This window comes from Schistocerca gregaria, chromosome 2 (genome assembly GCF_023897955.1).
Source record: "Schistocerca gregaria isolate iqSchGreg1 chromosome 2, iqSchGreg1.2, whole genome shotgun sequence".
Taxonomy (NCBI): domain Eukaryota; kingdom Metazoa; phylum Arthropoda; class Insecta; order Orthoptera; family Acrididae; genus Schistocerca; species Schistocerca gregaria.
The window spans coordinates 598,853,960-598,869,132 of NC_064921.1; the positions used below are offsets into that span (position 1 = coordinate 598,853,960).

The following is a 15,173-nucleotide window of genomic DNA, read 5'->3' on the forward strand; positions in this document are numbered from 1 at the left end:
CCAGCGGATCCGGTCGTCCAGAACATCCATGATGCCCTACTCCACCTGCAGCGGCAGGGGAAGGAGGTTTTTTTCTGCAGGGTGCCGGGGCACGTGGGTATTAGGGGAAACGAACTTGCAGATGTGGCTGCCAAAGATGCATGTTCCCTCCCTCACGTTGTTGAATGTGTCGTCCCCCTCCATGCTGTTACCTCCCTTTTGTGTTTTCATGTTATGCGTCAATGGGAAGAGGAGTGGCTGGCAGTTGGTGACAATAAGCTGCGTCTGGTCAAGGCCACTATGCGGCCATGACGTACGTCCTACCAGTCATGCAGGCGGAATGAGGTTCTCCTCACTCCCCTCCGCATTGGGCACAGTCCCTTAACGCATGGTTTTTTACTCCCGCGGGAGGACCCCCCAATCTGCAGTGCTTGTGGCGTCCAGATTGCTGTCTGCCACATTTTACTTGATTGTCTTTTATTCTCTGACCAGAGGACGGTGGTTTTTTTGCCACTGGATTTGCCCTCTATTTTGCAAGACGACGCAACGACTGTGGTTAAGGTCTTACGGTTTTGTGTCCTGTCCAATTTGTTGCCTCGGATTTTAGGGAGAGGGTTTTAATGTGCTGCTGGGTGACTGGCTCACCCAGGTTTTAGGTAAGAGGTCCGCCAGTCACGATTACCATCTTGTTTCCCTTCGATTTCTGTTCTCCTTTCCTTGTGTTTCCTTTCTTAATTTAGTGTGTTCCTTCTCCTCTTGTTTTGCCTGTGTATGTGAGGATTTTGAACTGCATCAGGTCTGTCTCTCTTAGCTGTTCTCCTTGTTCACGTTTTGTCTTAGTCCCATCACTGCATGTGTTCCTGTTTTTATGCGTTTGGGCGATGATGACCACGCTGTTTAGCGCCCGTAAACCTCAAACACACACACACACACACACACACACACACACACACACACAATTTGTTAAGTTTTCTAACCAATCACAATATTTATTTTGTAGCCCTTGTTGACCAGTTCTGATTTCTTCTATCATTTATGCAGCCTGCATCAAATCAGGAGGGCCAAAAAACTGTCAGTATTCAACTAATAGATATTTTAAGAGACTAAATATTTGAGATAATCCATGAAGTGTAACAAGATGATTCACCTGGTGATCTGTTGCCCTTTAATCTTTTCCACTCCTTTTTCTCCAACCATGTTCTCCTCAACTGCTACTTCTTTCAGCTGGGATATAGGATTAGTGGATATGTGGAAAAATCAGAGATGAGCGAAAACTTCGGTGATGTGTGGCTTTGGTGTAGCCAAGTAGATGGAATGTCAGAGGGTACCAAATTTAATGAACTGCCTGGACATTCCAACAATTCATGTTTCAGAGCCCTTAGTTATCTTGTTTCTTTGGTACTTGTCAAGAAAACTTAGTGCTGTTGTACAGCTTGGGTTATTTGCTACTATAAAATTACCTACGGGAATCAAAGTGTGAAGTGCAACAGCTGTTGAAAAATTGTTTTTAGACCTAATTACTCTCCGTGATTTAGATGTAAAACCAACAAACAATAGTTTATCTGACTATGATGACCAGATGTTAAAAATAAGATGCAATGACCAGCTACTGATATACTGACACTTGTATGTCCTCTTCTAAAGTACTGCTATGCGGTCTGGAATCCTTTCCAGATAGGATTAACTGAGTAGATTGAGAAAGTTCAAAGAAGAGCAGCAAATTTGGTATAATCATGAAGTAAGGGAGGTAATATTACTGACCTGATACCAGATTTGAGGCGTAAATAATTAAAACAATGGCATTTTTCGCTGCGGCGGAATCTTGTCATGAAATTTCAATCACCAGCTTTCTCTTCCGAATGTGAGAATATTTAGTTGACGCCAACCTTCATTGGGAGAAACGACCGTCATAATAAAATAAGAGAAATCAGAGATCGCACAGAAATGTATAGGTATACACTTTTTCCACGTACTGTTTGAGTTTGGAATAATAGAGAATTATTGTGAAGGTGGTTCGATGAACCCACTGCCAGGAACTTAAGTGGGATTTGTGGAATATCCATGTAGAAGTAGATGTAGATCATAATATAAAAATATTTTATTATAGAATCATTAGCACCGACTTGATCACAGGTTTTAGAGATAAATTATGGAAAGAACATGCTGTGTTATCTCCAGTGTGTGTATGTGTGTTCATGACAACTTCAAGGGGCATCATCAAGGCGTAAACTCCCACATCCAGCAAGTGCCGTTGCGCTCACAATGCCACACTTTGCGCCTACTATGTTACATCACAGGTACATACAATCAGCACAAATCACAGATTGGTGTGCACACAGTGGATTGTATACACTACATAAAATGTTTATAAGATGAATGGCCATCTTTTGCCAGTGTGAATATATGTTATACTCATGAATAATCCATGTTATACTACAAACAGTGGGAAGAGTTTTATAAAGCAGGTAGTGTAGATGGATATTTAACTCTTTGTTAAACATATTCCAGCAGTGCTTAAAATTGAACGTGGGCAAGGACTCTATTCTTAAAGTACATTGTGCAAGGAAGAGATCTGATTCTGAGAACAAGCTGTCGTCAAGAATTCAAATTCCATCACAACCATTACTGTAAAATCCTCATTATGTATTATAAAAGCTGAGCAGACAATAAAACACTCTAAGAATAAGACAAAACAGTTTGGAACAATACTAAACAAGAAACAAACAAAAATAATATCCATATGAAACCAAGTGGCACGAAAGAGCTCTGCCATTCAAATCATTTGCTTGCACCACCAATAAAGATTTGTTTCAATAACATAACCTGTAATAAGATTAAAACATTCATCAGTCCACTAAAAACAAATAATTTCACTGGGAATGCTGATGTTTGTATGTAACGTAGTATTAAAATCTTGTTATGACATGGTAGGGCTGCCCTTAAGCTGTCTTGGTAATCTTATACTGACTTGATGAAACTACTCTTAAGTTACCTTTGTAATCATTCACTCAGATACATTTTCTGGCTGTCTAAAATATCCTGTAGCAACACCAATCTATAAAACTGGAGGTGAGCAAGGCGTCTCACTCTACAGGCTCATGTTACTCCTTCCAGTCTTTCCAAAAGTTTTTCAGTAAGTTGCCTAAGATAGAATGCAGACTGATTCATGTATCTGGGCAGAACCTTGTAACTGCGTCTCATCTCAGCTTTTGTAAAGGATTTTGTACAGAGATGCAATACATGACATCATAAATGAAGTCCTTGCAGAGCTGAACAAGGAAAATTACCCATTTGGTGTATTTAATGGCCTTGCAAAATCCTTGGATTTTGTGGAGCTCAAAATTCTACTTGGTGAACTGATGTTTTGTGTCGTCAGTGGTATCCCTTGTGCATGGATGGAGCCTTATCTTTATAACAGAGAGCATAGTGTCACATTGACAGTGTGTGTCATAGGTATGAAACCTACCTCAGAATGCATAACACAAGACATGTGATCTTGCAATCACTGGGAATGAGTCTTGTCATGTTCTTAATGTACAGTTTGTGGATGAATATATAGTTTATTGGAAGTAAATTACACCTTGAGATGAAATGAGAGAGAATTGTTGTGGAACAAAGAGAAATTCAGTTAAGTATGAGGCATGGTTTTGGTGCAAAGGAGGGCAGTAATTAAAGTGAAATACAAATTTCCAAAATAAATAAAGAATTTTTGAGCCAGATTTCAGTGATATGTCTTGGAATGTAACAAACACATTTGCTGTTTTGGAGGAAGTATTTTTGTATAAAAAGCAGATTGCTTAACACCTCACACTCCTTCAACCATCTGACACATGGTGTACTTTACAGTCACTGCATTAAAAACAAAGTATGACTCTTGTAACATCTAATGACATTATCTTATGAATTACTGTTAGTTTTAATGATAAACTAGCTCCTAGTGAAACTAGTATAGTATTAATAACAACAACAATAATATAAGAGACAATCGAAAAGTTTTTGTTTGAAGGCCATACAATACAGAGTCGGTATGCTAATCAGGCAAAATTGCCATAAGCATTGAGGTAATCGTCCTGCTGAAATACCAGGTTGAAGATACCTGTTGGGTAAAACACCGTGTCCTGCTGCATGGTCCGTAACTGGCTGCTACACATCCTTGTGCAACAGGAATTGTTGACCCTTCATTGCCTTTTTTAAGGGATGAAAGCATGGTAATCATAAGGGGAGAGCTCCAGACTATAGGGTGGGTGCTCGAGTGCCTCCCCACTTAAGTAAGGATGGCCAGCCAGATCAACCAGTGTCTTGTGTCAATTTTTGAGCAGCATGGAACTTGATGCATCTTTCCACCATCGTGGGTTTTGACCAACATGCTGTCCCATACATATTCTACATTCTCTGATTGATGTCTACCAGTGTTTGTTCTTTGGCAGCCAAGAAAAGAATAACAGCACTTTGGTCCTGTTTGAATGCATTTGATAATATGGTTGCCACAGTTCACATTTACGTATTTACCACATGCACATTGGAAAGATATGAATGCCACACTAATCCCTTGGCTACCTGTCGGTGCGTTTTTACCTGTACGAGAGTTGCACTACACTACACATATGCTGAAGCAACACCCTCAAATGGAAACTTTCTGATTGCCCTCTTATAATAATTTTGAAATACGAATAGATTTGAAGAGTGACATGTGACACAGTCAACTCACCTGTTTGATGTTTAATAGTTTTATGTGAAATACATTTGTAATATTTATAATTTCAAATGAGATGCATCAAAATAACGTATAGTTTTAAGAACTTTTAATGTTTGTTATTCGTGTTTGTCCTGTCCTAGGAACTTGAGAAGCTTGCATCTCGCAAACTGAAACTCAATGCACGAGATACTATGAAAATTGCCGAGAAACTGTATACCCAAGGTTTCATTAGCTATCCTCGAACTGAAACAAACATTTTTCCACGTGAGATGAATTTACGAAGTATAGTCGAACAACAGACTGAAGATGCTCGCTGGGGAGGTAATGCCTTTTTCTGATATTTAATCTCCATTGTCTTCTCCAAGTTAGTGCTTACAGCAGCTATGGCATAGTTTTTAGCAACACCTCACTGATGCAATTGCTGTTTGTATTATGTTCTTTCATGAAATGTGAACATTCTCGAATGATGTACCTTTTATTTTACCTAAGAGCAGGTGCCAGGGAAATAATTTCCCCTATCTATTTTCATTTTCCTGCCTTTCATATCTTCCACTTATAACATGCTTCTAATTAGTTTTCTTGTCTGCATTTCAATTTCATAAATAAATATACAAAATGCTTTATTCATATGGAAACCACTTTTCTTTTGTACTGTTAGTAATTAGTAGATGGTATTGTTGGTAAACATTTAAAAACCTCAAGTAACTCACACAAATCCACCTGGGTGACACTGTTGACAAGTGATGTCACGTCTAAATTATTTGAACATTGTTTACACCAAAGGAATCTCAGATCACACGTTTAAAAACCTAAAGGAGCAGCATTTTAAGTGTGAAATTAGTAGGGTAGCTTTATGAATTGATATCTTCATATAATTTATGTGCTTCAGATAACATGGTTATACAATGGCAATCAGCCTCCCAGGGGGCTCACAGTTCTTTTTTTTAGTTCGTGTGTGGCGCACACGGGGCCCTGAGCTATTGCACCCATTCTTCCTTCAGTGAGTGCATTTCCTTCACCCTGCCCATCCCTCCCTATTCTTGCACATCCCTCATTTCCCCTTCCTTTCCTGCTCTTGGTGTTTGGATTTATATCGAACTGGCTATCCATCTTTTTCCCTGCATTGCTTTTAATTTCGTTCATCCTGCCAATTCTCTTTCATCCTCTTTTGTGTTTAAGTCCCTTCTTGAGGTTTGACCTCCACTTCTAAATTTTCTTTTATATTGTGTATCATTTGGAGAAGAACTCCCTCCCTAGCGTCTACAATGTGGATTCCTCTCCCCCCTTACTTCCCCACTGTAGCCCCCCTCCACTCTACTTGGTCACCAGCACTTGTAGCCAGTCTGTGTGATGGTGTTACTATATACCCATCTGGTGAGCCCTCTGACAACACGGGGATCACACTGCTGATACATGAGCTGTTCCCTCCCCATGTATGCCATGGAGTGGTTGCTTGTCTTCCTGGAGCATCAGAACTCCCAGCAATAGCCACTGTGCCAGGTGGCCCTTTGCTGTGGCTAGGTGGTGCCCATGATGAGAGCCCCTGATCTGAGTGGGTGGTATCAGAGCGGATGCTTGATGCTTGAAGCATATCAAACTGCAAAAATCTGGCTGTTCTCAAACTGCTGTTTCTTTGAATGGTGAAGGATCATTGAATGCTGGTTTGTACGACTGAGCAGCCTTCCCTTCCCAGGCTACAGCCTGGGAGATGGCCAGGTTCTCCATCTTGGGATGAAACACTTTCCCTGCTACCTCATTTGTACTAGGACAGACGAGGACACATTCGCTGCCACAAAGCCATTGTTTTTTGTGGAGAATATCGAGGACAAGTTTGCTGAAGTGTAGTCTCTCTGTAAGATATCATCAAATTCCCTGTTGATCAAAGCTAATTCTGCTGCCCAGTCTGCAGCCCTTCATGCTTGTGACCATCTTGGCAATGTCCCAGTGTCTATTACCCCTCACCAATCTCTGAATATAGTCCAAGAAGTGATTTTTCATGTGGACCGCATCCTGCAAACTGATGAGGAACTCTGGCCTGACATGGAGTGACACGGCATTCATTTTGTTTGACGTGTGCAGAAGGGTCGCAAGGACAACCACACCATTTATTCTGGCTTTCGAGGTGATACCCTCACAGGTAAGGTCAAGGTTATGTGCTACAGATGTGAAGCCGCATGTCCCACCACCAATGAGGTGCTATCGGTGATTGCGTTTTGGGCATATGTCTTCCCACTATACGGCGGACCCTCTGTGTGATGACTGTGGACACCCACTCCATGAGGGGAAACCCCTGTGTTCCGCCAGCTGTGTGTGTCAATTGTTATGACTGCCACTCCCCTCGCTCACCAGATTGCCCAGCTTACAAGTGAACAAAGAAGATCCAAAAATACAAGTCCCTGGATCAACTGTCTTATGCTGAGGTTCGCCAAAAATATATGAGACTCCATCCAGTGTCACTTTCTTCAACTTTTGTCTGTGTTACATCCTTTCCCCCTCCTACCTCTTCCGTACCCCAGCCCCATCCCCCTCTCCCCTGCAGTTCCCACGACCTCCCGTCTGGGAACTGCTCCCCCTACCTTGCCAAAGAAATGCTCCCCACTCTTCAGCACCTGCCAGTGATGGGGCTCCCTCATGGGACAACTTTCCCCAATGTCTCTCAGGCCGTAAGCCTACTACCACTACTTGGCCATGAGACGCACCGTCTGTGTGCCCCAAGGTCACTCACTCTCTTTCAGTTCTGGATCTTGCAGATGCCTGTACTCCTTCTGTGCCCTGCTCTCCTTCACTTCCAAAAGAGAAGAAGAAGAAGATGATGATGAAACATAAGTCCCAGGACAAGGCCCACTCGGTGCCCCCGGAGGTGCCATCTCCTCCCTTGCAACCTGAGTCTGACATATTATTTATGATGTCATCCCAACCTTGTTAGTGACAACCACCGTCTGAGTGACTTGACCCCCTCTCGGCTTCTTTATGCCTAACCTGGACTCTTGCCACATGATAATCCAATGGAATTGCAACAGATACTATCGTCACCTACTTGAAATACAGCACCCTTTTTCCTCCTATTCTGCATTCTGTCTTGCTCTTCAAGAAACGCACTTCCATGATGGCCACTCTCCAAGGTTTTGTGATTGTTGGACGTTCTGTGGGAAACATATCTGCCCTGGGGCAGCACCTGGAGGGGTCTGCACTTTGGTTTGCTCAGATGTCATTAGTGAATGGATACCCCTTCGTACCAACCTGTAAGCAATAGTGGTTAGAGTGCAAATGATTCCAGCAATCACAGTTTGCAATGTCTACCTCCCTCCAGTTAGGCCACATCCTTATGTTGAACTGTCTACAGTAATTCTTGCCCCCATTTCTCCTCCTTGGGGACTTCAGTGCCCACCACCCCCTGTGGGGAGTGCCACTCCAATGGGTAGGGGTCCCCTAACTGACCAACTTATTACAGATTTTGATTTTTGTCTCCTCAATGACGGTTCCCCTATCCCCTTCTGTGCCACTCATGGCAGCTTTGCTGCTATCAGTTCAATCCCACAATTTCCTCCTCTGCTCTGGTGGCTTCCCTACATTCGGCACTCCATGATGATCTTTGTGACAGTGACCAATTCCCTGTGATTCTATCATTCCCCTGCTGCCAGCAGGCAGACAGACAAGCCCTCACGTTGGCGTTCCAAAGGCCCAATTGCCCTTTATATATGTCTGCTGTGCACTTTGACACCTCCCCTCGAATTCCATTGATTTGGTCATGCAGGGCATCTCTGCAACTATTCTTCATGTTGCTGGCACTGCTTTCCCCCCTATACGCAGGTCCCCCTCATTGTCGATCACTACCGTGGTGGACCAAGGACGTAGCAGCCACTATCCAGGACTGCCGACAGGCGCCGCAGCAGTTTAAATGACACCCTCCACAGACCAAACTCCTCGCTTTTAAGCATCTCTGTGTTACGGCTCATTACCTTATTAAGCAGAGTAAAAAGAAATGCTGGGAGTGCTATGTTTCCTTTTTGGGGATATATGCCTCTTCATCGCTGGTTTGGTCCAAACTCCTTAGCCTCCTGTGCCACCAGCGACAGTCAACTATCCAGGCTTTTAACGTCCAAGATGCTTTGTGCACTGATCCATTGGTCCTTGCAGAACATCTCGTGACACACTTTGCGACGGAATTGGCATCCTCTTCCTATCTCTCTGCCTTTCTCTGGCAGAAACGCTGAGTTAAACAGACCCCTTCTGTTTCAACCCGCACCACACTAAACCCTATAATGAACCCGTCACTGAATGGAAAGTCTTGCAGGCTCTTACCTCTTCATATGACATGACCCCAGGCCTGGATTCTACAACAACTGGCTGATCCAACATGTGGACATTACCCAGATGCAACATCTCCGGAAGGTCTTCAATCACATTTGGCTCACGGGTGCTTACCCATTGCAATTGCGAGACAGTATAGCTATCCCCGCATCATTTAGCCTGGGGAGAACCCAATGTTGAGAGACATTGGGTTCTCTCAACAGCTACCACCCGATTAGACTGATGAACATACTTTATAAACTGCTTGAGAGGATGGTCAGCTTCAGATTACATTGAATACTCGAATCTCAGCGCCATTTGTACCTGAATCAGTGTGGCTTCTGGGAAGGATGATCTCGAACTGACCATTTACTCAGATTGGAACCAGCAATCCAACAGGCGTTTACTAACCGATGGCACCTTGTCACAGTCTTCTTTGACCTACATAAGGTATATGACATGGCTTGGCACCATCACATTTTAGTTACCCTCCACGACTGGGGCTTTCGCAGTCCCCATCCGATGTTTATCTGTGAGTTTTTATCCCACCAGCTCTTCTGGGTTCAAGTTGCCACTTCACTCAGCTCCCCTCGGGTTCAGAAGAACAGTATCCCACAGGGTCCTGTCTTAAGTGTCACACTCTTCCTCATAGTCATCAATGGGCTTGTAACCTCTGTTGGGCCTGTGGTTACACCAGCCTTGTACATTGATGATTTTTGCATGTAGTGCAGCTCACACTCCGTAGCATCTGCTGAGCTCTGGCTCCAAGGTGTCATCCAACAGGCCTCTGTATGGGCTCTCTCCCATGGCTTCCAGTTTTGTCCCTCCAAAATGCAGGTTCTGTATTTTTGTCATCGACGCACAGTACACCCCAATCCAGAACTTTATTTAGGCGACCAGCTCCTCGATATTGTAGCACAGTCCCATTTCTTGGGCCTTATTTTTGATAAAAAGCTGATGTGGCTGCCCCATGCTTGCCACCTAAAGACTAAATGCAAGTGGAAGCTTAATACTCTTTGCCTACTGGCCCATGAATCTTGGGGTACAGACCATGACACTCTTCTCCATCTTGATCTTGCCCTGGTTTTGTGCAGACTAGATTATAGTAGTCAGGTTTATGACTCAGTGGCTCCTTCCACTCTGAAACTACTTGGCCCTGTTCACCATTGTGGGCTGCATCTAGCTACTGGTGCCTTTTGCACTAGACCCATTGACAGCCTCCATGCAGAAGAAGGGATTCCCCCCCTACAAATATGACGGAGCCAGCTCCTGGTTTCTTACGTAGTCACCATTTGCCAATTTCCTGACCATCCTGTGTACCCTGTTCCCTTTGCAAATGAAGGACACCTCCCTCCTGATAACTGCCCATAGGTGGGATACTTCTCACTTCTCTCTCTTGGGATTGCCATCTCCACGCACTGCAATGCGCCCCATGTATTTCCTCCCACACCCCCCTTGGATGGTGCCTGGACCATTGATAAGGACCAACCTATTCCAGGGTCCTAAGGTCTCAGTCACCTTTATAGTTTTCCAGCATCTTGAACATGCCATCCTTGCAGAGTTCCAGGGTGCCACCATCTTCTACAATGATGATTCTAAGACGATAGATATGACGGGATACACTTTCATATCTCCTACTGGCTTAGAACACTATTTATTGCTGATATCATGGAGTTTGTTCACAGCAGAGCTTCTAGCCATTCACAGAGCCCTCCATTTTGTTTCTCAGGGCTCCCTCCACAGAGTTTAATGTGTACTGACTCAATGAGCAGCCTGCAGGCTATTGACCCATGCTAGTCTCGTCAGCCTTTGGTGTCTGCTGTCCATGACCTTCTCTTCACCATTGGCCATGCCACCTACTCAGTTGTCTGTCTCTGGGTCCCATGTCATGTGGGTATCCCAGTGAATGAACTGGCTGACCTTTTGGGTAGAGAAACAGGTACTTAACCCCATTATCTTTCATGATTCCAGCTGCAGATACGCGGATCTATGTCTGATCTCTCTTTGCCCAAAAGTGGAATGACATCTGGTGTGCTGCTGTTCACAATAATAAACCCCACACAATCAAGGAGTTGACTGCGGTGTGGCACTCTTCCTTCCACCCCTCTCTATCTTCAGTATTTCCCCTTGCGTAATGAACCACCCCCCATATGTGGTCGTGGAGCCAGACTGATAGTATCCCATATATTGGGGGCCCTTAATACTAATTAAAGTCTTCCAGATTTCTTACATTTAAGGTTGGCAGACAATTCACTGTTGGTTGAACTGGTCATCAGTTTCTTCTGTGAAAGTGGTTTTTCTTTTCAGATATAAGGTTTTACTTTACTCCTGGAGCAGGGGCAGGGTGGTTGTGGTTGGGGCTCTTTTTACTATTTCTTAGTCTGGGACTCATTACAACTCCGCTTTGCAAAGACTACTCTTTCATCCCTCTGTTTTCCCAATTTTTAGATTTGGCCAAACCTTGCATACCTTCTCTTGTGTGTGTTTTAACTGAGAGGTACAGGACATTTTTTAAGGTTCTATTCCTTTCCACAAAATAATTCCCTTGGATGGTATTTTAAAATGATGACATCTTTCAGCAATGTGCATGGAAGTTCTAAGCACGGCTTAGTTAAATATGTTTTTTTTTTTTTTTTTTGACTGTCTGTGCTACCTTCACCTCATAAACCAGACAGAACTTTTTTTAGCATTTGAACGGATCCTCCTTCGGACTGAAGCATGCCCCCACCCCCTTCTCTCTGAATACATTGCCTGGCTGACTACATTGTGCTGGCTCGCCAACTTGAGTGAGGTGAGGGGTTGTATTGGGTGAAGTAGGCAAAGGGAGAAAACCATACAGGGAGCAGTAGAAAACTTTGTGGAAGAGTACCTGACAGCTAGGAGGGAGAGAATGGGATAGGTGTGTGGTGAGCTCATTCTGATGGCAGTCAGGGGTAGTTCTGCACAGTGCACAGTGGGAAGGGGGGAATATAATAAAGGGACAAGGGTTCTGTATGCAGGTTAGTGAAATTAGGGTCACAAGGCAGGTGGGTAACGGGCTGGTGTTAGAGGAAATTGAACCCAGGAGGATTACAGAATTGAAGAAGGTGTTGCAAAGACAACTCCCATTTATCTAATTATGTTGTGTTGGTATTGTGGTGAAGGATCCAGGCGGTACGGGTTGTGTAACAACCATTAAGATTGTGCTCAGCAGCGTACTCTGTGACTTGATAACTAATTCCACTCTCAGCCACAGTTTTGCTGTGGTCCTTTGTTCAGTTGAACTTCTTGTGGGTAGTCATGTGAGCACAAAAAATTGTGCATAAATTGCAGCAGAGCAAGCTTGTGACATGTTTGCTTTCACAGGTGGCCCTGCCTCTGATATGAGTGGATAAGATAAGCCAGTAATGGAACTGGAGTAGGGTGTGTTGCATGGTTGTATTGTACAGATCTTGCATCTGAGTCTCCCACAAATCTGTAACCCATGTGACAAGGGATTGAGAGAAGTCTGCTGTCTTTACACCACACCTATACACCTCAGTGATATGTTCTTGTGATTGCTTTTGATATTTTGTTTTTTTATTCTCTTGGATTTTGTAAAACGAATCAATACAGATTATCTGTGAAATTTCTGTGAACAACATGATGGAATTCTGTAAATGTGAGCCAGAGGCTTATTTGATACATGACGAAAGTTGGTTTCACATTTGTAGTATGGGCACGTGGGTAGGGTAGGTTATGATACATCTCCTATCGCCGTGATTCCTTCATTACATTATAATATTAAGATAATCATGGATATGGAAGATGAACTGTATCAGAATGTTCATCATTGTTCTCATTTGGATAGGACGATGGAAAGTGTGCATGAATTATACATTTCTCCTTTTCACCTGCCCTGATTATGACGATATCATTACGATGTGGCATCATGGAAAGGAAACATTTCAGCAATTCACTGATCACATTAATGACATAACATAAAGTTCATTGTGGAAATGGAGAAGGAAGGAAAGCTACCTATCTTAGATGTTCTGGTTGAGCAAAAATTAGACAGAAGACTCGGACCTCCAGCGTATTGTAAACCACCAAACACAACCATTATCTTAATGGGCACAGTTTTCATCATCCTGCCCAAAAGAGAGTAGTGCCAGACACAATGATACATAGAGCTAGGGGTACAGTAGACGAAAATCATCTTGGCATTGATATAAATAAATAAATGTTGCTTTGCTCCCAGCATAGTGCAAACTGTTCAATATGACGCCACTTCAGTTCCACTGCTTATTTAATTGAGCAGTTCCTAATTTGGTCTCACGAGGCTAATTGCACACTGTTTTGACATTTCCACCAAGAAAAATCTGAAGTTGCTGCTGGAAATAGATCCTGGGACATCCATCTCAGTGACCAGTAATGCTAACCACTAGACCACAGAGGCAGCTGGCATTGAAATTAAGTGTTGAACCTCGGTGTCCAGACAAATGGTTATTGGAACATGAAATAATGTCAGGTCTCTTCAGAAGATGCAAATCTAAGTCTAACTAGGCAACATGACAACATCAGCACACGATGTTCCATCTGTTCTGTGGAGCAACATCAAATAAAAATTGGACAAACCTTAAAAGACCTGGAATTAAAACTGTATTTTGGCTGCCTAGTAAAATCTGAGGGATGTTGTGCCCCATGAAGGACTTCCATAATAACGGTATCAGATGTTTACAGTATTCTGTGAGAATGTGAAAGGAGCTGTGTAGGACATATAATTTTCTGGCACTGGGCCAAACATCATGGTCCATCAAGTACAGGAATGTAGAAAAAAATGGATGTCCTCAAACACAGGGTAGCAGCTAAACACAAAATCTTATTTTAACAGACTCAGATCGTAGCCTACACTTCAAGTGAGTGGTACTCAATCATTAAAGGGACTGTGGAGACTAGAATGTGAGTCAAAAACTTCATTAGAGATATGGGATTCCAACTGAGCAGTGCATGGAAACAGGCACCTGAACTGTACATTTTTAGAGGAATGAAGATACTGTAAGTAACATATCATTGTTGGTGCAATGAAGGCTCCTACATCCTTACGATTTTGTTACTTCTGTGACAGTCAATTGCTGTCTTGACGAAGATGGTTGTGGTTATTGTCCAAAAGCTCATGTTTTTGTAGAGGATTAGCTTGACAAGTGAACTAAGTATGTTGTTTACAAATACGTGATTGTTATGAAAGAGTGAGTGGAAATTTATGTTTCAAAACAGTTAATGAGCAGGTTCAGCACATACCAGCAGATCAATGCACGGAAATCTCCCTTACGTTTGTTCAAATAGCAACCTCATTTAAAATCTACGAGTGAGGAGAAAAATAAGGGAAGCAGCTACTGTTTAAATTCTCCACTCTTGCAGTCTATCTACTTCAGGAAGAAAGTACATAAATTTGCTTGCCTTGCGATATGACACAAATGTATAACAGCTTACATGTGTGCTTATACGTTTCGTGTCACTTATGACAGGCTGTCAGATGCTAAAGTATCACATGTTGAAAAAAATATTATAGTGTGTAATTTCATCTGACTGAAAACCGAGGCACCACTATGGTAATATAAATTACACACACTCAAGTGTAAGTAACTGACAGTGCTAAAGAGAGCAAAAGCTGTACATGCAGAGTTGACAACCGAAGAGAGAATTGCGTCGGAACCCGTGGCCTGCGAAACCCGGCTGCGTGCCCCAGCTGTGATAGAGTGGAGATAGGCTCCCCGTCCCCCCTGGCTGCCTGTTTGTTACTTTTGCTGAGTGTCTAATTGAGAAGGCCTAGTCCTGGTTCCCAGGCCGTGATGAGATTATAATCACAGTCCTGGATGATGAGATTGTTCCTGTTGTGTATTTCAGTTTCCTCTGTAATGGTGCTATCCCAGTATTTTGTCATTTGTGCTGAAATTATAGTGTGTTAATATTGCACTGCACAATCTCAGACAGACAGTGCTACATGACTGTAGCATATGCCAGTTGTGGGTGTTGCCGATTTTGTCACATCGAACTTCAGTGGTTCACACTGCTTGTCCAATGCGTGTCATGATGTATTGGCATGGAATCTGTTATATCCTGGTCCTCTGTAAACTGAGGTCACCTTAGGCATTGCCAGTAATGTGCATATTTCATTGGATGGGCAAAAGATAAGACTTTTTGGTATTTTACCATTATGTGCCTGATAATTTCCCAGTGTGTGGTATAA

At 43.0% G+C, this 15,173-nt stretch overlaps 1 protein-coding gene across 1 annotated transcript in view; it reads left to right on the top strand.

Annotated features, from left to right (window-relative positions):
• LOC126334534 (DNA topoisomerase 3-alpha-like) overlaps positions 1 to 15,173 on the top strand; it is a 178,414-nt gene that overhangs the window by 55,940 nt on the left and 107,301 nt on the right. The window contains exon 7 of the mRNA XM_049996890.1: positions 4,816 to 4,996. Within this exon, the coding sequence (XP_049852847.1) occupies positions 4,816 to 4,996 (181 nt within the window). The remainder of the gene's footprint in view (positions 1 to 4,815; positions 4,997 to 15,173) is intronic.